Genomic DNA, 25746 nt, shown 5'->3' with positions numbered 1-25746 from the left:
AGAAACCATCTATAGAAAATAACCATCTATAGAAAATTTATAGATCCATCTATATTTTATATCTAATTACTGAAAAGCTAAAATGTCTTTAGCCAAATATATAAAAATTCTTTCTACATTTAACTATAGGAATATATTATTTAATTCAGAAGATGAAATGACAAATTTTTGTTTTAATGGGGGAGGTCGATGCTATAGCTCAGCAAGAAGTTCAGTATTTGATTTTGATTTCTGTGAGTTTAATTCCTAGGTCAGATTCTGCATTTTGTAAGTGGTTTCGATATTTATTTTTAAGCGTATAAGAAGCGAGAACCCTTTTTCACATAAATAGGTGATGGAAAATTCTTTGGCAAAAAAAATTTTTAATTTCCTTAACAGTTCCGAACTGCTAAGAAGGAATTGCGACTTCCCTCCCCCCCGTTCCGGGAGTCTGGGAACCATAGGTTAAGCAACGTTAGCATAGAATATTGAGGTCTGAAGTATTACACGATCTGACAATCGACTTCCATATGCCATGAACAATCAAGCCTTTATCTCGTAAGGTCCGTGTGAGCGAATAACGTATTAAAATTCCTTAAAGCGTGAGATGAAACTGTCTCCAAAAGATGCCAGAGCGACTTGCTCCAATCCATGGTGCTTTGATAGAATCATATGCTGTTATAAACTTATTTTTCTTTTCTAAACAACACATTATGATGGTCACCTTCCTTAATCTTATAATTCACCCAGATTGATCAATATAAGACTTTACATAAGAACGTAAATTATGTACACACGGATATTTTTTTTTAAAAAAAGATTATCTTCTTTAGGGGACTGCGTCGTTGCAAGATAGTTTATAATCAACTCTAATGTTTAAATTTTTAAATAAAGAAACAATCGAGTGGAAATTGTAGAGATATACAAATATTCCACGGTATGATGGCTTTTTAAGTGTAAATAACAGTTTGTCAACCGTTTTCGTAAGACAGCCACTAAATACGAATTGATCATCTAGAGGTCTAGCTCTTCATTTCATTGCTATCTCTTACGCAAAAGACGCTAGTATTTCAGTATTGATTATGCCAATTGTTTGCGAGGTAGTGTAGCGATTTAAGTTTCTTCCTGTTGCTTTTAGAGGGGGGTTACGAAGAGTAATTTTAGTGAAGGATTATGTGAATTATCTCTGCAAATGGAAGAGCTACGAGTTGACATTTCCAAATTTGTTTAAATCCTTATCTACGCTAAGGATTTTAACAGATTTGGAAATGCCAGTTTCAATGAACACACGTAAAGACTCCCCATAAATATTCAGAGATGTTCGATAAAACGTGTGGTCTAGCACCTTAACAAACTCTGCCTTTATAGGACCAAACAGACATTTTGAGTTGCTGGCAAATGGTAGTTTGTTGTACGATCACAAAACAATAGTTTGGATCCAGAATTAATTCGGTAGTTCAAGTTGGCAATCGATCTATCATGATCGGATCAGCACAAACAAAAAAGCAGAGTCATTTTGTTAGCTAGTCATTATCAAGCATAGTTGGATGATTTTGACCTGAAGATGACAGAATCTGAACTCACTAAATGACTACAGAGTTTCTTTATGACACACACACACATACACAAGGAATTATTATAAATATCTTATCAATATGCTGAATAGCAAGAAAGACCTGGGTTCGAATCCCACTTAAGATGCATGCCGAGAACTTTAATAGTTTTTTTTTCAACTGAAGGTGGGTTTAACTATCTCAGAGGGACACGGAAGGTTCCTCTCTGGAAACTCGTGTTTTACGTTAGTAAAATTAAGATAGACCTAAAGTAACCTACGCATAATTGACGAACATCGTATACTTTTCCAATGGTCTTAGTTGCCTCCGCCGTACTTTCAACCAATTCCAATTACTTAGAGACAATAATAATATCACTAATGTTACTTACACTTGAACGTTGAAGTACAGTTTTATTCCAACGTAATGTTTTAGATAATTTTATTCTATTTAACTTTTCTTATTCGCTATTTGTATAATATACTACTTGTGTAAATTATCTGTTTTCACATTTGTTTTATTTTATTTCAGAAAGCTTCAAATTATGTTCGCTCAATAAAGACAATCGAGATGTGAATCTTCCGACTCAAGGACTGATTTGTTTAGAATGTTTCGACATTCCCTTGTTCCACACGCAGTACAGTGAAATTCTGCAAGCAACCTTTGAGGGATTTACCTGAAACAATTAAAATGATCGAACTTCAATTTGCCTATTGTCATGGTCAGAAGAATGATTTACGATTCAAGAAAATACAAAAGCGAGACGAGTTATCAATTTCGAAGATTTTTTGCTAAATGTTTTCCAAGGGTCGTAATATTTGACGCTCTCTTCAACAATTCGCTTGTATCTATAACAAATGCATAATGGGAACCATTAAAAAGATGAATAACACATGATGTCAATCATTCATCTAGGAAACTGATTACTTTTTTTTTGAGTATAACATAAAAAGTAACTAAAATTCTTTCCAATGTGTCATTTCATTATGAAGATTTCAGGACATTTTATTTATATATCATATGATAAATTGAACAGCAAATGGCCATAGATTTAACTAAGAAAAAGGATGGAAGTGAACTTTACAAGGTGACCTTTATCTTCGGTCATATGGTGCTTTGTGAAACAATCCAATCTTTCTTCAATTATTGACCAATGCATTAGATCCTTGAATAAAACTACGAGAAACATGGCAGTGCTTTGGTCAGCTGTGATTATACGTCGATGGATGATTGTGTGCTTAATTATCTTGTTTCGTCCTTTACTCCATTCGTCCCTCGAACATCCATTTATTCCTTCCAACGATGTAACAGCTGAAGAGAACCTTCAAAAATTTTCCACTTTCATTAACGGTGAAGTTGAAGTTGATTCTGACAAACCAAATATCACCATCGGAGTTCTGAGCACCTTCAACACGGGCATTGGTAAAATGATTGCTGGTGCATTTTCCCTGGCTGTGAATGAAGTGAACTACAGAGAAGACCTTTTACCTCACCATACTCTTCGATTTACACCGAACGATATAGGAGAACCGAATACTGCCATGGCTATTAAGAAGATGACACAGATGAAAGAAGACGGTGTGGTTGCTTTCATTGGTCTTGAATTTAGCTGTGCTTCCGAAGCGTTGGTTGCAGCTGCTTGGAATCTTCCTATGATAACTTACGTGAGTATTACCAAAAGACTGCAAAAATAAATGAAAAAATATTTTTCTTTTTTCAGGTTACCGATGCTTATATATTGAGAGACACTTGATTTTCTAATGATATATTAAAAATGAGTCCGAAGGTTAGCTTAGTGCTGTGCGCTTCGCAACCATATGCCTGGGGAAGGTTTGATTCCTGTCGGAGTCGTGAGGAGCTTAAGGATCTTCCTCAGCCATAGCCAAGTTAGCCGGTCTTGGGCGTGGGCAGTATGGTTTTCCTCCGGTTTGGCTAGGGTTTTTTCATCCCCTAAGCAGGCAAACCGGCCCCGTGAGCACACGCGGACTACAATCATGAATACCTCCAATAGGGATACAAACACACACATATCCAACATTTATTTAACAAAATGAAATCATTTGATAATGTGATTTTTTATGATTACATGTACTTCCTGCTTTCATGACAGAAGCGCGCAGTAAAAGTACGATGGATAAAACAATCTGTCATGTATGCTATAAATTATTATTATTATATTATACTGACACTTCAGTGGAGCCAACACTCATCCTGGGAGTCCACTTGACACATCAACATAAACACTATAGCTGCACTTTATCTAAAATCATAGGAACAACCTTGCAGAGATAATCCATCACTCCCGCCCACACACAATGACGATTATACGCCGCCTTAAGCTCATTCATCGATGCTGCACACTTGCCACTCTCTCTCGCAACATATTCCATTCTCTCACCATAACCCATCAGAAAAATCTGCTCCTCACTTACTCTGTTGACCAAATTCTTCTTTAACTTCGTGAATGGCATTTTGTTTTATCTCCTTCGTACGATTACTGAAAAAATTTCTCCTGTTTTATCTCTCCTATAAAACTTCATCAACTTATAGTTTCTTCATACCTTCCACTTACTCCTATCACATATGCTTTAACTTCCGATGCTTAATCTGTTCTCATAGTTAATCTCATACAGTCGTGAAATCATCTTGGCTATTCGCTTTTGAACCCTTTCTAATATTTCATCATCCCACTTAAAGCCTGAAGATTAAATCTAATCATACTAATGTCCTTTTTTTGTCATTCCAATAATCCTGTGTGCAGTCTTCATTACCTTTACTATGTATCTCTTGAACTACAATCCTCTATCCACAATCATCCCAAATCCCTTTGTTCCTTCATCTCTTGCAGTGCATTTTCTAAGCTGCGTTCCATCTATTTGTTCGAAATGCAAACCCTTGCACTTGTCGTCATTGACAAGATATCCTGACTCTTCTGTCTGAAGCGCTAGCCTATCCATATCCTCCAGAAGTAGTTTAACGTCTGCGTTATTTTTCATTACTATCCCCAATCTTCTTTTAAACCAGATGCTATATCACTAATATATAAATTAAATAGCAGTGGCCCCAGCACAGTTCTCTCAGACATCTCACTTGTCTCTCTGGGACACGCTACAAATACATAATGCTTTGATCAATTACTTATCCGGTCTCCAATCCATATCACCACACCACTATCAGTCCCATCCCCCCCCTCCCCCAATTTAAAAACTAATTTATCGTTCGGTTGCCTTCGCACAATCAAGAAATATTTCGTATAATCTTCGTTCCTCTTCGGTATTGTCGTCATTGTATTGAAATGTAATCAAATTACTAAACATTACCTTCCCTTAACAAATTCATATTGACTATCTGAGAGCTGCTTTCTATCATCAATCCAGATTTGCATTCTAATCTAGATCAACTTGTCCAAGATCAACCACCCAAGACCTTCACTATAACACTAGCTTTCTCTTTTTCCATCCTCCGGAACATTTTAACTACAGTTAAAAAGGTTCACTTAACTCCTTAACATATTTCCTTAAAATGCAGGGTGATATCTTATCCAGTTATCGTCCTTTATTGATTTCAAGTTTGCTCAATAGTAAACACTTCACATTCTTTTACTTTCGGGGTATTATTTCTTCTTTGCTATTATCTTCTTTCGTGCTATTATTTCACCATTGCACTCAACCCCAACATATTTTCAGTCATCTGAAGGCTGCATGGAAATTTCATTTACCATCATATCGGGCGATGTTTCGCTGCACTAATTCTAACACATGGAATTCTTGTGTTTCCTTGATCACCTGAACGAAAATGATTACTCATTTTCATTTCTTTACTATGTTTTTTACACAACCTCGGCATCATACCATTTCCAATAATCACTCTTCTCTTTGATTCATCACTGCTACATACCTTGGTGACACATTGATGATCATTACACTCTCGCTCTTTTTAATTTCATTACTCACAACAAATCTTTCATATCTTATCTCACAACAAATCTTTTGCTACCTAAATCATTCGTCCCCACTACTTCAACAGCCTTCTTCACTTGATTCTTCTTCAACATCACAACCTCAGTCATATATCCCTAACCTTTGTATCAGTAAAGTATGTTTTAATATCTCTTGCTATCTTTCACATTCCTAATTATTGAATACTATAAATACCCTAAAATAAAATATTTATTTGTCCGATAAACGAACTTTAAATAGTCTCCCTGTTTGATCAAAGAAGGACTGTACACTGAGATTAAATGCATCATTACGATCATTTCCTTTTGTGAACACTAGATGGAGCAATTAATAATGATATATTACGAGTATAGAGAGTGAACAGTACAATTATTACGCATTTGAAATTGCAGTTAAGATTAGAAGTATTATCCAGAGGTTCAATTTATCCCTGGGGATGAACTTAACGTCGGCAATAGTGAAATGTTACCTTTCTTGACGCAATCATATTTGTATCCACTTTATATCCTAAAACATTTGGTATCATTTGTTGATTATTACATAACTGCTTACTAACATGTTGCTATCGCTATAAATTCGAAATGCAACTTTAAAATACTGTTCTCGTGCTTCGGATTGTGCACCAAAATTCTCATAAGGCCTGATGCTATTCAGAAGAGAGCAATTCTCTTTTATGGACTCACTCCAATCACTTTCTCGTAGACCTGATGTTTCTTCTGCAGATAGTTTAATGGCATTTCCGCTGAAATGGCCGTCATTATTCTTTCATTTTTTGTAGTACTGTAAGAAAACTAGCAGTGCTGCTCAACATCCATTTACTGTTCTACCTCAAACCTATCAAAGCAACTTCTTCCTTTCCTCCTCCTCTTTCATTCCATATATCCCTGATTTTTGAACAGCATTTCTCGCGTTGTTACTCCTCCATCTCGACCATTTCTAGTTAGTCGATAAGCATATCACTTTCTTCTTAACCTCTTTTCCACACACAAATCACTGATAATCTCTTGTGCGCGACTTTCATTTTTATGGTCTCTAACTTGCAAGTGAATTACTCTACACTATAGTGTAATTAATAACGGCAGTCTTTATGTTGATTTAAATATAAATTCTTCAGAAATTTATGCCATTTGAACGTATAAATTTCTCCAACCGACCTGGCTGGCGAGCGAATAACGTATCCCTCTCCAACCAACAGTCTGTGAGTTCAAATCTCACCATGGACATGGATGTTTGTATTGTCTTACTAATTCTGTATGGAATACGAAGCGCGACTCTGCCATTTCTCCTAGAAAATTTCACTCCCCAAACCCCATGAATTGTGGAAGTGACCATATGGTGTCTAAGAGGAAGTAATGTGTCAAAAAAAATTCTCCTAAGAGAAATGCTGTATCGCTGCTTTTCATCTCCGTTTGCTCTATGGATAAAGGTAAATGTTAGTTTTATTCTTTTTTATGATATTTACTTCAATGGACTCAGCAGTCTGAAGTATTGTGTGGTTGAAAATATAATAAATATAAAATATATTTGAATATTTTTAAAGATATTTTAAAGTAGAATGAAATCAAGAATATAATGTCTTGACATCTTGACGAAAATCAAGTGAGAAAAAAGATATTTTTGAAAATTGTCAGATTTGAAAACAACTTCTTAGGGGGACGGGACAACAATATATATATATATATATATATAAAACTATTAATCTTAATTATATTTTATGTGTTTATACTCTGCAGTACTTAAGTACTCATTCTTATAATAATAATCATTTGAACAAAATTTGATCTTTTTTTCCTTTTTTCTCTCATTCCCGATCATAAAAGATCATAATCTATAGTAAATTAGTACCGCAGGAGAGGACATGAGCCCTTTTCAAGCCATTTCATTAAATCTTCCAATAATGGTGGTACTTATTTCACACCGGGAGATAAAATTCATTTCCCGCCTTAAAACAATCACAAATATCCATGCTCCTGAAAGGGGATTCGAACTCCTTTCATGGAAGTAATGAATGAAGGCGGGTGTCTTCGTAATAAGCATCTACAGTTATAGCTACAACTATATCAAATTTTTACATGATTCCATTGTTTCTTACGTTGCTTAAAGTCTCTCGACAATTTCGTCACAGCTGGATCAAAATGGATAAAGAAGAAGAAGGATGCAGACACTACTACAGTTCGCTTCGTTTAACCCGATTTCGATCAACTGTTTATCTATTGTTTTTCTTTCTTCCGTCTAAATAACAAGTCATATTCCATAAAACATGTGTATAAAAGTGAGTCGAGCATGGAAGAATCAGGAGAGTGACTGGAATTTAGCAGCTACCTGATTGTATGTTTGTAAAATTTCAAAGAATGTAAATTCCTTCTCAGTACTTGGCTTACAGATCAGATAACTTAGACGATTACTAATACAGAATCTTAACAAAGTTACAGCTCTCTCTCTCTCTCAATTACATCTCAGTTTTTTGTAGACCGTCTTCCATTGAGGAGGATGGACAATGAGAAGAACTATTTCTTTGTTAAAGTTTTTATAATGAGAACTTTTTCATTATAACGGAATTTGTAAGATATTCTCATTTTGTTCTCGTTCAGAGACCTCTCTTTATTCTTGCGAACTTTTTAGCTGCATTCCACAGTAACTAGTTTCACAGCTCGTATAGTAAGCCCAAAATAATGACACTGTTTTTTTTTTGTCTTTATTGACGCCTGTCCGGAAATCAGAACACGTTATCCCTAAAAAAAGTCTATAGCTTTGTTATCTTACAGCAGGCCAGATAGTCTCATCATGTGTGTGTGTGTGGCAAAGCTGTAAGTTTTCTCCAAGTAATGGTGTTTTTCTTGGAGAGATAACGAGTTCTTTCTGGAATGCCATTAACGATATTGGACCAAATTTCTGACACTTATGTAAAAGTTTATCTTAATTTCTGTATGAGTGGAGACGGGGAAAATAAAAATAAACGGATACTTAAAGAAAAATTTAAAGGGATCAAACCATTTATCAGAAAGAATTTAAGATATAAAATTAAATACATTTTGGGCTTATCAAACACCTACTGCACTTTAGGAGTTCCACTTTACTTTTTTTGCCCCCCTTAATACGCGATACAAACTAAGTTTCTTTCTTCTCAAACTCACAAAAGTATTTTCAAGTTAAATCTCTTTTATTATTAGCCAAAGTAATTTACGCCATTTCTCTATATTTCTTTACTTTTATTCCAGTAAAAACCCTGCTTGATATCCATCTTTAGCAAGAAATAAGAACAATCAATAAACCACATCACACTTGCACCGAAATGTTTGAAAGAAAAATTACAACTCATTTTCTGCGCCGTTTGCGAGTTATTTGTTTGAAAATAAACTATTGGAACAGATCTCTCAAATGGAAGCAATGTCATTAATGTCATCTGATCTCGCAGAAGAAATAAAACCAACGTCTTCGCAATTTACTAAGGCTGAGATTGCAAATCGTTATATCGAAGACGGTAAAGCAGTTGTTGATAAAACATTCGCTGAAGTAAATAACGGCAAAATTTAGAATTCTGGAATTCATATTTATTAAAATAAAAACAAAACTGAAAAAAATTGTTTTGCATGAATTGCTCACTAGGCGTCACGCATAAAGCAGACGACAAACGGTACTATTGAATACGCAACATTCGTAGTAACGACAAAAATGTAGCTGCGTATTTAATTTGTAGAGTATTTATATTTAGTGCTGTACAGAACAGAGGCAGTGGCTTTTAAAGGTGAGTTATATTATTTCTTTTAAATTCATCATTAAATTTTTCAACTTTTTTGAAACTGTTATTCACATATATTTATTTTGCAATATTTTTTCGCGTTGCCTTCTAGTATGCTAAATCTCACAGGAAACCTATAAGATTTAATAGAAACGCATCTTGCGATAAAGGAAGCGCCACATGAGAGCTCGGAGCTGGTTGTGGATGGGGTGAATAATAGTAGGACCAATACTAACGTATCTTTTAGTGCTCAAAGATGTTTAAAGAAGCACCGAGGCAGATAAGTTGATATCGATCGTTTATGAGGACAAGGGTATCAAGCACGCGCATGTTTTTCACATGGAAAGTCCCAAGTGTTTTGCATATAAATGTCCAGCTGATCCTCACGCAAACTTTTTTTTTTGCCTTATGTCGTACTCACAAATACAACACTTCCGAGAAAACTTCAGCTAAAATGATGTCTTGAACCAGACAGTTACATAGAAATGCGTAGTTTATTCTACCAAGGATGATTTCCATGCAAGACGCTTATATATTAGTTTAGTCTCTCTCTCTCTCTCTCTCTCTCTTTAAGTTCTTTTAACTTGGCTGATGAAAAAAAAAACATGAAGGTAAGCGTTTTATTTATCCATAGCGTCCCGGAATCAGTAAGCTGCAGCATATAAGGGACGGGGGGAAATCTTCCCGTTTATCGTTTAGTACATTCAAAGTGCGTATATAGCATACTTAAATGAGTGAGCACCAGTAGTGCCCACTTCATATAATTTCTAGATCAAGTTAAAAGAAAGAGTTAAACTCATAACAATTTCGTTATGAGTTTAACATTGCGTCTTTGTTGGTTAATTGAAATTGCAATTATTCGATACTGTTTCTTGTTATCGAAGGAATATAAATAACAATTCTTGATTTCTTGATTTCGCCGAAATATGTTGCCACTGGAGAAATTATATTCTCTTTCTCCACCCCTTATTTTCTATTCAGGCTCCACTTTCTTTTTTCTCGCTTTCTCTCTTGCTTATTCTATTTTCTTTGTTCTTACTCTTTCTGACTGAATAGTAGGGTAGCCACTTCTGACAAGATCAAGATCAAGATAAGATGGGGAATCGTGAGGTGCTTGGTTGTTGAGATGACGTCATTGTGTGTGTGATGAGTTTGGAATGTTAGGAATTTTTCTGGGACCATCTGCGTGTGTGACGTCACGTTGTTTGTTTTGTTCGCATATGGAATTATGGGTGATGATTAGAGATAAGATTCGTGTCGTGATTGGTGGGACACTTTGAACAAGATCAAGATAAGATAAGGGTTCGTGTCGTGAATGTTTGTTATTATCAGATGTAGATAAGTGACGTCATTTGTTTGTTGTAAATAAGTGACGTTATTGTTTTGAATGGAAAAGGGAGATAAATTAGTGGATAAGGATTCGTATCGTGATTGGTGGGACACTTCTGACAAGATCAAGATAAGATAAGGAATCGTGTCATGTATGTGTGTTGGTTTCAGATGAAGATAAGTGACATAATTTGTTAGTTGTAAATAAGTGACGTTATTGTTTTGAATGGAAAAGGAAGATATTATTAATGGATAAGGATTCATGTCATGATTGGTAGGATACAATGAACAAAATAGGGATAGGGTGAATGGGGGAAGCAACGTCAGTGTCTTGGATGTGTATTGTTATGAGTTGTAGATAAGTAAATGGTTTGCGTATGGCATTATGGGTGATGGATAATGATAAGATAAATTTTGGAGTGCTTGGAATTTCGCTCCCCCCATTATTTCAGGGACATCACGTGGTGTGCTGTGTTGGGTTCATGTTTAACATTGTGGGTGATATTTAGAGATAAGAATCGTGATGTTATGTGTGTGGAAATTTCTGGGGAACATATGTCTCTCTGTGATATCACATGGTGTTGTGGATTGCCTATGGAATTGTGGGCGATGTTTTTGACATAAGATATCTTGGAATTTTCCCAGGGTGACACACATCTGTCATTGTCGTCATGTTTTGTCTTTGGTTGTCTATAGATGGCTGTACTAATTTTCCAATACATTTTCTGAATAATTTAATTATATGCTGGTATCCCTCAAACACACACCTTTTTTTTGCATAGCTCAGACATATTTTATTCTATATTCATACTTTATTCATAATTCATCCAAATATTTTGATTTGTCTAAAATTAAGATCTTAAAGTTCAATAAATAAATAAATAATTGATGTCACCTCCAAATGATACTGATAACTGCAGAGCAAAAAGGAGGAGAATTCCAAGATATCTTATCTCAAAAACATTTCCCACAATTCCATAGGCAAACCAAAACACCATGTGATATCACAGAGAGACATATGTTCCCCAGAAATTTCAAACACATAACGCCACGATTCTTATCTCTAAATAATACCCACAATGTTATATGTGAACCCAACACACCATTTGATGTCCCTGACAGAAGGGGGAACCCCTCAGCGAAATTCCAAACATTCAAAAATTTATCTTATCATTATCCATCACCCATAATGCCATACGCAAACCATTCACTTATCTACAACTCATAACAATACACATCCAAGACACTGATGTCGCTTCCCCTATTCACCCTACCCCTATTTTGTTCATAGTATCCCACCAATTACGACAAGAATCCTTACCCACTAATATCTCCCTTTTCCATTCAAAACAATAATGTCACTTATTTACAACTAACAAATTACGTCTTTTATCTTCATCTGAAAACAACACACATACACGACACGATTCCTTATCTTATCTTGATCTTGTCAGAAGTGTCCCACCAATCACGACACGAATCCTTATCCACTAATATATCTCCCTTTTCCATTCAAAACAATAACGTCACTTATTTACAACTAACAAATGACGTCACCTATCTACATCTGATAATAACAAACATTCACGACGCGATCCCTTATCTTATCTTGATCTTGTTCAGTGTCCCACCAATCACGACACGAATCTTATCTCTAATCATCACCCATAATTCCATACGCGAACAAAACAAACAATGTGACGTCACACACAGATGGTCCAAGAAAAATTCCTAACATTCCAAACTCATGACATCACATACACAATGACGTCATCATCTCAACAACCAGTCACGTCACGATTCCTTATCTTATCTTGATCTTGTCAGAAGTGGCTACCCTACTACTACTTGACTGCCCGCAGAGATGGTAGACGAATGGACTGTGTGTAGTTTTCTCTCTCTCTCTCTCTCTCTCTCTCTGTAATTCCCACTGAAGAGACCTCAATAAAGGTCGAAACCGTTCTGGGTAGTGGACCTTCCCATTATGCATTGCCATTATACACGCCTGAAAGGGGGTGTGCTTTGCATTATGGGATACATACTAAGGCAAGTGATATGAAGTCATCAGCCTCTATATACAAGTAGCTCAGACGTGAATATATTTCATGCACAAAACTTTGTTTTGCTTACTTGGGAAAAGGATTAAAATTAAGTATAAAATTTCTTGGTATCTTTAACGTATTTTACACCCAAGGTAAAAAAAATTCTATATATATATACATATACACACGCACACACACCAATTTTATTTTTTGGAAGGAAAACCTCTGCCAGTTGCTTGTGAGCCAGACTAAATCACTTTCAGTTGAAAAACCCCTTTAAAGGTTCTTCGCATCATAGAATTTGAACCCACATCTTTTCAACCAAAGAGCATCATCGATACTGACTTAACTGCGGAGGCCCTCTTTGGTTCGATAATTGATTTGACCTGCCCTTTTACGCGGAATGAAATTTAAATGTAATAGTTCTTATATTTAAAAATGTATCAACCTTTGGCAGACGCAAGTACAGTTTCTCCGAAAACTCGAGTTGCAACCCATCAACTCAAGAATCGTGGACTTCAGAATTCACACTGTTTCAGTTGTTTGCTCTCTCTCTCTCTCTCTCTCTCTCTCTCTCTCTCTCTCTCAGATTCCTTCAAAATCATCGGTAGACAGGATCTTAGCTGTCGGCGATTAGTGTCGAGGTAAGAGTGGATACCAGCTGTCCATCAAATTCTAAAAGTTAGGACTACAAGAGTTCAGCCTTCTCCTTTTGATAAAATAAAAGGAATTAGGCATTCAAAGATATGTTTCATCTTCAAATAGGGGATATAATACTTATTTTAGTTTCAACATTGTATTTTGACTTAGGATTAAAGACGTCCATAAAGTAGTATGCTAAATATAAATATAATACACACGGCCACTGAATTAAAAACGTCGGAGAAATCAGTGGTTTCTTTCCATGTAGGCATGCGACTGCCATTACGGATCTCTTCAATTCCCTGCGCATAGGTCAGTGAGATTGGCTCGGGAACAGTCTTTGTGAAATGTTTCGGTCAATTGCTGCACTCAGGAAGTTCTGTTTGTCCGTACAGGTCTTCTCAGACGACGACGATCTTGTTCCTGACAGACTGCCTTTGGTCCTAAGACTAGCAATGTGGGTTATTTTTCCACCGATTAATTTTAAATACCCGGGATATCTCACCTTTAGAGAAACCAGTCAGCTCTGCTATTTTCAAAATCGTGATGGCACCCAGAATAAGCCCTTTATCGAACTCCGAAAGATACTTTGATTTTCCTATTGTGATCAAGACGTTTGCTGACCAGCAGCATTCTTAAATAGTTGCCTATAACACGTTGTAACGCACGTGACCAAGTCTTTTTTATATACGCTGCGTAAGTGAGTTTTATGTATATCTGCATAAAGGGTTCTAATTCAGTGGCCAGTATCTGTAGCAAGAAAGTACTCCGATAGCAATAAAGACCATTCTTTGATGATAGCAAATATTCCATTTATTGTGTGCACGTTGTTATCTTTTATTCTCTCGTTCTCTAATTTCAAGTCTCTCTCTCTCTCTGTCACACACCCACACACACACACACACACACACACACACACACACACACACACACACACACACACACACACACACACACACACACACACACACACACACACACTTCTTCAGTTAATTTTTCTTTTGTGTAAAATAATTACTTAATTCAACCAATGGACAAAAAGCGATTTTCAAAGTCTTCGAAGCTTTAGTGATTACCGTATGAAGCGTCAAAGGGTAACATCTCAATACCTTGCATAGCTCTGGCAGTAGTTTAGTGATTCATTCTTTGTTTGTTTACATGTAGCCTCTTGGAGTGAAGTCGTCTTTCTTTCGAGTGCCTACTAAACCCTAACTGGACGATCTGCGTGTATTCGAAGCACGAATACTTATTCTCCCAGCTTTATCAATAGCAGTGTTCCCAAAAGTTAGAGAAGAAGATCATTGCCAACCAGGAAGTAGAGTTATCCTCGTGAACAGATGCGAGATGTCCATTAAAACCAACCTGCCACAAAGAATGATCTCATTTCTCACTCATCGCTAACCCTGGGAGAATAAAGGCGTTTTCACACACATTCCCGAAATAGCTATCGCCCTCGTAGACCGATAATTGCCGCTGGGAATGAATCGAGATTAACTGTATCAAGCTCGACTCATTCTTAGGTCTATTTTTTTTCCCTTGATAAGCCTCTTCACAGGCAGCTCCTTACAGTCACGTCGTTATTAGTTTCGTTTTTCTTCACCAGGAAACTGAGCCGATTATTATTTGATAATCGGCTCAGTGATAATCGAAAACTACGACTATTCAAAGTCCCTTAATGACTACTTGATACGTCACAGTTTGGAAAATGGCTAAGTTTATTTCATCCTAAGCCTAATTTAGTATCCATCCTTGAGTTTAACGGTAGCTAATAAGTATTTAATCATATAACAAACTCCTTTGTCTCAAACTTATTTTATAAGGCCATCGGAACCTAATTATTACTTTATTTGGAATCTGCTCATCCGTTTGTCATCGTTTCCTATATTTATTACTATTTTCGGTCAGAACAATAGAAATTAAAGTTCCATTTACAGTTAATTCCACGTGTTGCACGCACGGTAGCAAATGCCAAAGCCCTGATATTACCTAAATACTTACCCCCGTGTTTTGAGTGACGTAAGGGAAATTATAATAGTTTCAGAAGAGATAAGTATGGAGATAAGTAGGCGGATGTAGTACTTATTGATGCGCAGTGAATACGGTATAAATATTTATTTTATCACATAGTTTCTGAGACGTCATTGGAAGTAATAAAGCTTTGATGCTAGGAGAGTTTTAATAGAGGAAATGCCACTGGAGAATAAAAATGCCTGTTAGTGAATCAAATTATAATTCTTAGTCACTGTCAAAGTGCTTTTAAAAGGTTACTGATTTGATGCTTTTAATCACTCGTGTAAAACTTTAAATTGCTGATATTAAGAATAGCAGTCTAAAAATAAATTATACTTTACTTTTAGACAAAATACTCTAATTGCATTGTTATCTTAATAATATATTTGTTTACCCAATAGTGGACAAAGTCTGGATTCGATTTCTTCTCTTCGAGCAAGTTCCAGGATGCGTCCTAGGCATCCAGATAATTATAGATTATTCTCTCAACAAGTAATCAAAGACATTCCCTAGTATTTCGCAAGCATCCTCATACTGCATGCATACAAAAATAGTGTGTCATCCGTATAATATTCCTCTCATGAGGACGAGAAAAGACCATAGGCCTTTTCCAATCAAAAAGTGCGTGTCTCAGTTTTTCCAACTGTGCTACAGCAGCGCCACCATTATTATTCTAATTAACGATCACTACGCCAAAAATGCTTACGTTTAAACGTGAACATTTTGACTGTTTCACTCTGTGCCACAATAACTGAAACCATCACTGAGAAAAATGTTATAAATAAAGCTTTCTTCCCTGCAAAATAAGATAATACTTTAAAATGACAAATATAATCAAAACAAAGCATGAGTCACAAAAATGATTACGTGTTAATAAAACGATTAGTTAGTATATAAAAGTAATGCTATAATTATTTTCGCCTGGTTCTCACAGAATGTTACAAATTACAAGAAGTGCTTCCAATTTATGGAAATTATAGATTTAATTATAGATCTGAGAGTCCAGTTTGAAATCATATGAAGTTTGTATTGTCTGTGAATGAACCTCATACGGCGCCTGTGTTTAGCCCAATATCGTTTGCTTCCTGCGTTACCTTCCTGTGCAACGGAGTCACAATACATCGATCTGCAGAATGCAAACTGATACGGAAACACTTTCCGCTCACTAGAGGGCGTAACAAGGATCAATGACTTCACCGGTTTCCTTGAAATCGTAAAATCGCTAGAAATATCTAATATTAATTCACTAGTGAGAATTTGCTACCTTTGAGGAAATTTCTCTCCCTGAACTTCTCGTTTATCATAATAACGTGAAATCATATTAACGAAACGCATGCGCCGTTGTTGAAAATTCGTAATTACGAATGTCGCAAACTATTCCCTGCTTAATCTGCATGCAAGAAGAGAAGAAATCTTTCAGCTCACGTCGAGCTATCTGAAAGCAGCGTTGTTATTAAAGCAATTCCCATTCTAATCTTGTTCGTTCATGAGTTTTCTCACATAGCTTAAAGCACAAATTTGTTTTTCTGCTTTACCTATGTTTGCCGTTTTTTTCTGATTTTGTAATTTTCTCAATGATTTTTCTCCTTTTAAGCTAAGAAACTTACGGTTATTCTCCAGTAATTTTAATGCATCATCGGTAAATTTCTTTTAGTGGTCCATATTATTAAAACGTAGTCAGCAAATTCTTCAGTGGAACAGATGTGTTACTTCAGCCATATACACTGTTTAAAGCAATTGACGTGGTTGTCTTAAAGTGACTACACACTTTAAGACAACCACCCAACTCTCCTGGAAATATTTTGCATCTTAATATATATTATTTAGAATGGTTTATTTACTATAGGAAATAACCTTGTTCTGTGTTTGCTTTCTCTTTGTTTTATGATTTTAACATAGCGCAACGTATGTAACATTGTTTAAAAAAAAGGAAGATTTAATAAATTAAAGACTTAATTCTGTATGTTAGTCAAGTAAATAATTGTTTAATATCCGACATGTTTCACTGACTAATATCTGTCAGCATTTTCAGGGATACACTGGTAAGCAATAGAAAGTAACAAAAACTAGGAAACTAACCGACAATTCTAAAAATTAAATAAAGTTATCACTGTGCGTGATACAATACGCGTGTCGCAAGTACAACGTTTTATTTGTTGAGATATTTATTGTAATTTTCATGAAAGTTTATTTCTTTTTGGTTAAATGATCTGATTAGAGTTTTCCATATATATGGTAAGATTAGGCCTTGATTCTTATTTCAGTTACCTGTTGAAGGGGCAACTGTAGCAGCTTCTTTGAAAGTTCTGGAATGGTAGTTCTGTTCTATGTAGGGCATATGACTCATATCCCATTTAATATTATGGTTGGTAGAGGAGAAGTGGGAAGAAAGACCTAATCTACCTTGTCTGTTATTCCTTACATGGCCTATGTGTTCTTTCATTCTTGTTTCAAAACTTCTAGATGTCTGTCCAATGTAATTGATACCGCATGAACAGGGTATGCTGTAAACTCCAGAGTATTTGTAGAAAGGATGGCTATCTTGTTCAAACATTGCTTTAATTCGAATTATTTTACATGGCAAAAACCTACTACAAACAACTCACTGGATTAGCCATGGGTAGCCCTCTCTCTCTCTCTCCTTGTGCCGACCTATTCTTAGAAAATTTGGAAACTCAAATTTTATCCCAAATTACCCCTAAACCAACCACGATATTTTTTACGATATTTTCATCATTTGGAATCACAAAAAAGAAGAACTAATAGATTATTTAAACAAAATTAATTGCTTCCACAACACTATCAAGTTCACATTGAAGCTAGAAAAAGATAATAAGGACGTCTACGAATGGAAGTTTATTAAGAAACAAACTGAAAATAGCATCAACCTGTCGGTATATAGAAAACCTACTAACACTGGACGCTACCTCCATTTCAAATCGTCTCACCACATATCCCAGAAACTCAGCATTATCCACATGCTCAAAAAAGAGCTATACAGTGTACCACAGACCCTGGCGACTTACAAGAAGAATTAATGAAAATATCCAGAGATCTATCCCTAAATGGCTACCCTACAAGAATCATCAACAAGATTCTCTTTAATGACATACCGCAAAGGCAACGAGATGAAACCCAATACATCAGCTCTATAACAATTCCATTTGTTAGTGTCATATCCAGAAAATTAGCTCTTCTTCTACAACCATATAATATCAGAGTAACCTTTAAACCTATTGAGACCATTCAAAAGTTTATAAGATCCCCGAAAGATAGCCATCCTTTCTACAAATACTCTGGAGTTTACAGCGTACCCTGTTCATGCAGTATCAATTACATTGGACAGACATCTAGAAGTTTTGAAACAAGAATGAAACAGCACATAGGCCATGTAAGGAATAGCTGACAGGATATATCAGGCCTTTCTTCCCACTTCGCCTCTACCAACCATAACATTGAATGGGATATGAGTCATATGCCCTACATAGAAGAGAACTACCATTCCAGAACTTTCAAAGATGCTGCTACAGTCGCCCGTTCAACCGATAACTTAAATAAGAATCAAGGCCTAATCTTACCAGATATATGGAAAACTCTAATCAGATCATTTAACCAAAAAGAAATGAACTTTCATGGAAATTACAATAAATATCTCAACAAATAAAACGTTGTACTTGCGACACGCGTATTGTATCACGCACAGTGATAACTTTATTTAATTTTTAGAATTGTCGGTTAGTTTCCTAGTTTTTGTTACTTTCCATTGCTTACCAGTGTATCCTTGAAAATGCTGACAAATATTAGTCAGTGAAACGTCGGATATTAAACTATTATTTACTTGACTAACATACAGAATTAAGTCTTTAATTTATTAATACACTAGTATTAATAAATTCAAGAAAAAGGTCATAATAATAAAAGGAAGATTTATTTTTATTTGTGTAATATAACCACTGTTTTGAAAAATTTATTTATTTTTCATTGGACCCGCCAGTTTTCAACTACTGTATTAAGAGTAATATGATTTTACCGTTTGATTTATTAATGAATGGTATTTTAATTGTCATAATCAATTCTGTTGATTAATATAGCAATATGTATCAGAAAAGTAGAACAACTTTCTTTTTATCGTTCAAAACTAACATGTCTAATGACTTTTTAATTTTGAGAAGTCAGTTTTACCCATTTGTGTTCATTAATTTCCACAGAAAAATGTACAGCTGACAAAAGAAACGCGGTGGAGATAAAATTGACAAATTTTCTAGTTCAGTAATTAACATTATGAAAATTTTTGATGCACTTTTTGTTTAAGGTTTAGTGATGATTAACGAGACCAGTTTGAAAAGTTTATTCAACCGAATATCGCTATTTCCGTAATTAGTAACGGAACACAACAAAGATTTTCAGTTGTGTTGTGTTGAAATATAGCTAAAGTAACTAAAGTTTTGAAACGGTATACAGTCATTCCTCGACTTACGTCCGGGTTCCGTTCTGTCCGGCAGGACGTAAGTCGATACATTAAATCAACAGAGTAATAGGGATTAGGGACTTACCCGTAATAGGTATACTGTCATTTTTCTTTTTAAATATTATAAAACTGTACTGTTCATTACTGCCACTATAAAACAGTAGTAGCATTCAATATTTCTGTCCATGTCATCAGCCATTTTAAGAAATCGCTAACTTCAGAGAACATTTCTGCAAGATCCTTCACTGTGAATTGTTTAACTAACTCTTCTTGTTTCTCTTTTCCCTCTTCCTTTTCTCGTTCTTCCTCTTCTGCAACACATTATTCTTCCAGTTTGACCAGTTCTTCATTGATCAACTCTTTTCGGGCACTTTCTATGAGTTGAATTATGTTGCCATCATTCACTTCGAGATTCAGATTTTTTGCTAAGCCCACTATTTCTTCACTCAATTTACAAAGGTCTTCATTTTTTTTTCAAAACTTCCAAAATCGTGCACAAACCTTCTTATTGTGTTTTTTCCCATATGCCACTCATACATTGAGAGGTTACTTCCTCCCAAGTCACAGCAATATTTTAATAGCATGATAAATATTGAATGCGTTCCAGAATTGCATGAGAGTCTGATCTTGTGAAAAAGTTCTCCGTAGACAATAAGCCTTAAACACTGAAAGAACTCTCTGATCCATCGGTGGGATCGACGAAGTAGTGTTTGGAGGGACCTTGATCTTGGGGTGAAGACCACCGATGTAAGGTGGATGACCAGGAGCATTATCTAGAATTAATAAAATTTTAAATTCTACATTTCCTTTCACACAATAGCTTTTTATTTCACTCGCATTACAGTTGATTAAAGCATCCTCGAACAATTTTTGAGTCATTCAAAACTTCTTATTGCTCCGGTAATGAACTGGAAGAGTATTCTTCCTAATGATTTTGAAGGCTTGTTGATTCTCACTGTGCCATATCACAAATGGTTTCAGTTTATATCCAGTCATATTACCCCCTAACAGAATCGTAACACGGTCTTTAAGAGCTTTGAAACCAGGCATAGATTTTAGGTTTTGGCGGATGAATATTCGTTTGCAAATTTTTTTCCGAATCAGAGAGGTCTCATCCATATTAAATATTTGCTGTGGCAAATAATTTTCCCCTCCTAATAATTTTATCCGGGGTATGCGCTTTTGGTTCAAGTCCTCTGTCCATGAAGCAAGTGACTTTCCCATATCATCGATAGCACCTTGTCATTGCTTCGTTACTATCTCGATTTAATGGAAACAGATCCTTTCCCAGCGTCTACGATTTTATTTTTATTTTTCAAAATGGTCTTCACTGTAGAATGAGACCATCCGAAGTCGTGTGCGATCACACTGACGGGCTTACCAGCTTCCTGTCGCTTTATAACTTGTAGCTTCGTTTTCAAGATCAATTCCTCGCCTCTTTTTCTGTGATTCTTCACAAGTTTTTTTGAGTGGGCGTGTAGGGGGCCCATGTTGCACAAAATATTGCGAAATATTTAAAATAACCTATATAACTTATTTAAATATTTGTGTTATTTTAAATATAAAAATATTTAAAATAACACAAATATCCTATTGCTCAAACACAAAATCAAAACAGTAACTGCTGAAGACATGTGCCGATTGCCGACTGAAGTTGCCACTGAATGCCCTGTTGTCACCGTGCATGATACATTGTTGCTAAATAGAAACTTTTTAACGTTACGCTCGCTTGCGTATTGTTTGAAAGTATAGTCGAAAATGTTATTTATTCCATTATGGAATCGCAGACCTATCTTCGAACGGACGTAAGTCGAGGGATGACTATATTTTGTTATTTGCGCATTGAGGATAAAATCCTGCCATCTCCATGTGAGACGGGCTAACTCACTTTCACTTGAGAAACCCTAGAAAAGTTTTTTGCCATCTAGGTAGAATTTGAATCCCGGGTTTTTCCAACCAAAGGACATCATAATTGATTCCAAATGATATACGAAACTCCCAAATATTTAGTCTACAATGCATCTTACTAATAGTAAGTGAATTTTAGCAAGGCTGACGTGAAATACATTTTAACCATGCAATCATTGAAATAAGTTAATAATGCTCAAAGATGGAGCCGATATTTAAAGAATGCCTTCGAAAGCTTGGCGTATGCTTTGCCCTGTTATTACTCCTGTTTGACAAGGATATTGGATTTCATTACATTGTTTAACAGATTTTCGAAAAAATAAAAGATACGATACTCTGTTTCTCGGTTTCTCAAAACAGCGATATCAAGAAAAGATCAAGAAAACTTATTGTTGCTTAATAATCAAGCTAGAATAATCTTATTCAATAATGTCAGCAGCTGGTATAATTATATTATATGCTCAATAATAATAATAATCATAATAATAATACTCGGGCATTTCTACAAACTATATAGTTAAATTGGCAAGTAAAAGGAAGAATTTTGGAAGGATAGCTTTAGTGGGGCTGATAGTATCGAGGTGACTGAGTCAGATTTAATAGAAGAGTTACTGAGTGACCACTTTTCAAACGTCTATCACCCGAGTGAGAATATTTCTGTGACTTATGTAGCAATAACTGATATGAGAATTGAGGTTAATGAATCAGAAGTACTAAGGATATTGCAGAATTTAAATGCAAATAATGGTGTAGGTTTGGATGGGATATCAGCTCGGGTATTACGTGAAGGTGCAAAGGAATTGTCAATGCCTCTTACTTGGCTTTTTAACTTAAGTTTGATTTCTGGTATGATCCCTAGAAATTTGAAGGAAGGCAAAATAGTTCCTTTGCATAAAGGAGGCTCTAAGACTGTGGTAGAAAATTGCAGACTAATCACCATCTCGGGAGAGGTGGAAAAAGTATTGGAAAAGTTGGTTAAAGACAAAATTCAGGAAGAATAGGTGGATAAGAATATGATATTCTAGGCCAACATGGTTTTGTTAAAGGTCGGTTTTGCTTTAGTAATTTATTAAATTTTTAAAATAATAGAGTGACAGAATGGATATGAAGTGATATTGCTGGATTTTGCTAAGGCATTTGACAAGATACCCCATGGAACACTGTTACGCAAATTAGAACACATAGGGATGAATATTAAACTGGTGATGTGGATAAGAGAATGGCTGATGGACAGATACCAAAAAGTAGTGTATGTGTATGGAGGAACAGAATCCATGACGAAGCAGGTGACCAGTGGTGTGCCAGAAGGCTCTGTGCTTGAGCCATTATTGTTTAATTTGTACATAAATGATATAGGAAATGACTTGAAGAGAGACATTCAGGTGTTTGCTGATGATGCAAAGTTGGGTAGCACAATAATTAATCAAACTGATGTAGAGAGTTTGCAGGATGATTTAAATAAGCTGGCAATATGAACAAAAGACAATGAATGTCAGTTCAATGTGGAAAAGAGTCAAGTTATACATTTTGGGATTAAAATATTACCAGCTGTACTTGGGGGGGGGTGTTACTGGATAGGGAGTTGAAGTTTAGAGGGCACATTGCTAAGATATCCAAGATAGCTCATAGGATTACTTAGTTATTGAAGAACACACTAACATGCAGAGATAAAGAAGTTATATAAGGCGTTGATACGTCCACATCTGCATTACTGTGCTCAGGTCTGGTCGCCTGAATTCCTTGGCGATGAGGAAGTGGTAGAAAAGATTCAGAAATTAGTGACCAAGTTGGTGAGTGGTGTAAGGAATGCTCCCTACATTGATAGATTGAGCATTTGTGGATTACAGAGGTTGGATGATAGGCAGAGAAGAGAAGAATCAATATTATTATTATTATTAAGAGAGACTTCCAGGGAGTCAGAGACTCATCAAGGGAGGCCACATATACACACACACCAGCTATCATACTTATTCTTGAATTCATTCACACTGTTTGCACTCACAACATCCAATGGTAATGCATTCGCCACCCCTCTGAGAGAAAAATCTAGCCTCACCCTTTTGGCGGCCTTCATTCTCAGCTTCCAAGGATACCCTCTCATCCTTTCCCCACTTTCCATAAATTGAAAAATTCCATCAATTGAAATCCTATATGACCCTTTCAGAAGTTTGTAAGTCTCAATAATATCACCCTTCTTTCTCCTGTTTGCTAGTGTCTGCAGTCTACAAATTCTCAATCTGTCTTCATAATCCGAATTCCATAATCCTGATATCATTTTAACACTCTTCTTTGTGCTCTCTCTCTCTCTCTCTCTCCACTGTATCAGAATCATAACGGAAACCAAAAGACCAGACCTGCGCACAATAGTCCAAGTGAGGTCTTATCAAGGCCTTGTAAAGAGGCAAAATAACATCCTTATTTTTACATGTGAACGTTCGTTTCAGCATTGCAATTATCTTTTGAGTTGTATTTGCAATCTTTACGATTACAAATGGCCCCTGAACTTCAACTCCCTATCTATTAACACTCTAAGATCCCTAGCCTCATCAGTTTCTTCTAGTCTAATCATGCCGAAGTGAATGACTTTACATTTACTGATACCCATTTTCCCATGCCCACAGTTCAAGCCTATTCAAATCATTCTGCAAAGACTGCATATAAGCAGCATTCCTCATTACCCTACCTATCTTTGCATCATCAGCAAATAGCTCTATGTCATACAGCTATTTGTCATCAATATAATAGAAACATTTAAGTTACGAAAAGGTTTTTATAAGATTAATGCAGTAGAAATATTTTAGCAGTGGGATATTTGGTGGAAGAACAGGAGGTCATCCCTGGAAATTAAATAAGATTGTGTTTAACAAGGGCGTGAGGAATAGAGTTTTCACTTGGAGAGTGTCGAAGGAAGCGGAGTGAGTTGCTAGAGTCAGTCGTGAGTTTCGTCTGCCAATGGTTCAAGAAGAGGTATGATAGATATTGTGTGGAGAGTTTGGGTCTCTTGCGATGAATCCTCTTCCTCCAGGAAGATGTCCATATAATAATAATAATAATGAAATCGATTAGTTGGGTAGACTCTATGGTCAGCTTCCTCTTTTGCAAAGGTTTTTTTAAAGACCTGTACCGAAGCTTAGGGATAGAACAACGGTAATCAATCTTCATATTAATGATATCAAATACTATTATACCAAACAGGAAAGTTTGGTATATTAGTATGAGCGCCGTAGATGCTAATACTAATCTACCAAACCTTACGTGGGTGGGATTCATATTTATACAATATTCTATACACCTATGGAGAAATATTACTTATTTTGGTTTGTTGTTATATAAGTAATATTTCTCCATGGTTGTATAGAAGTGTAACCTATATTTATGTATTTTCCTTTGCTGTACATCTATAACATGTTCACCCGTTCGGACTTTCCCAACTTGCCTGTCTGACTACGTAACAAATTCTGCAAGTACAGTATATCTTGAAAACTCATCACCCCTTTGTCAGATAGATGAGGTGGCTTCGTTGATTGTAGTGCAGTGGAAACTTTGTTTATAGAGATTATGTAAACTTTCTTGTTATGATGTTTCAAGATCAGGATTATTTTGTCAATTCTGTCTACCTTACATAAATGAAAGGTTCTACCTTACATTTATGTAAGGTAGAACTTTTCCACATATGAGTTCTTGACTACTGGATGACTGTCTTAGGTTCAGTTCAGTATTATTGAAATTAATTTTAATTCCCTATGAATAGGGGATGTTAAAGATCCAACCTTATTTCAAAGAAGAATATATGAAAAAAAATTGCAAATTCCGAAATTTTGACCAGGGAGCTTATGAGAATACAACTCTCGGCATCGGAGTTGCCTTAGCTTGAACTACTTAAAAGACATGAGTGCTGCCTAGGCATCCGTGTATATTCGCCTTTTATTAGTGCATTTGATAAAGGCTTCCTGGCCTGATAGCTCTTTGGTTCTCTTCAGGAGACCAGACAGAAACCTTAAGAGAGCAAAAGCTCTTATTCAGTATCAAACGGTCCTATGTCAGGGAGTTGTATTTTTCATTTTTTTACTGTTAAATAATTTGGGGAGAAAATAGGAGGCATCACTTTCGTACTGCT

At 35.7% G+C, this 25746-nt stretch overlaps 1 protein-coding gene across 1 annotated transcript in view; it reads left to right on the top strand.

Annotated features, from left to right (window-relative positions):
* The first annotated feature begins 2719 nt into the window (after positions 1-2719).
* Positions 2720-25746, top strand: part of Gyc32E (Guanylyl cyclase at 32E) — a 107323-nt gene continuing 84296 nt past the window's right edge. The window contains exon 1 of the mRNA XM_090407652.1: positions 2720-3196. Within this exon, the coding sequence (XP_090263778.1) occupies positions 2720-3196 (477 nt within the window). The remainder of the gene's footprint in view (positions 3197-25746) is intronic.

Source organism: Typopeltis vanoorti, chromosome 17 (assembly GCF_054136105.1).
Source record: "Typopeltis vanoorti isolate ZY-2024b chromosome 17, IOZ_Tvanoo_1.0, whole genome shotgun sequence".
NCBI lineage: Eukaryota > Metazoa > Arthropoda > Arachnida > Uropygi > Thelyphonidae > Typopeltis > Typopeltis vanoorti.
Note: the sequence above shows the minus strand (reverse complement) of the source record. Positions and strands in the feature narration are given on the sequence as shown.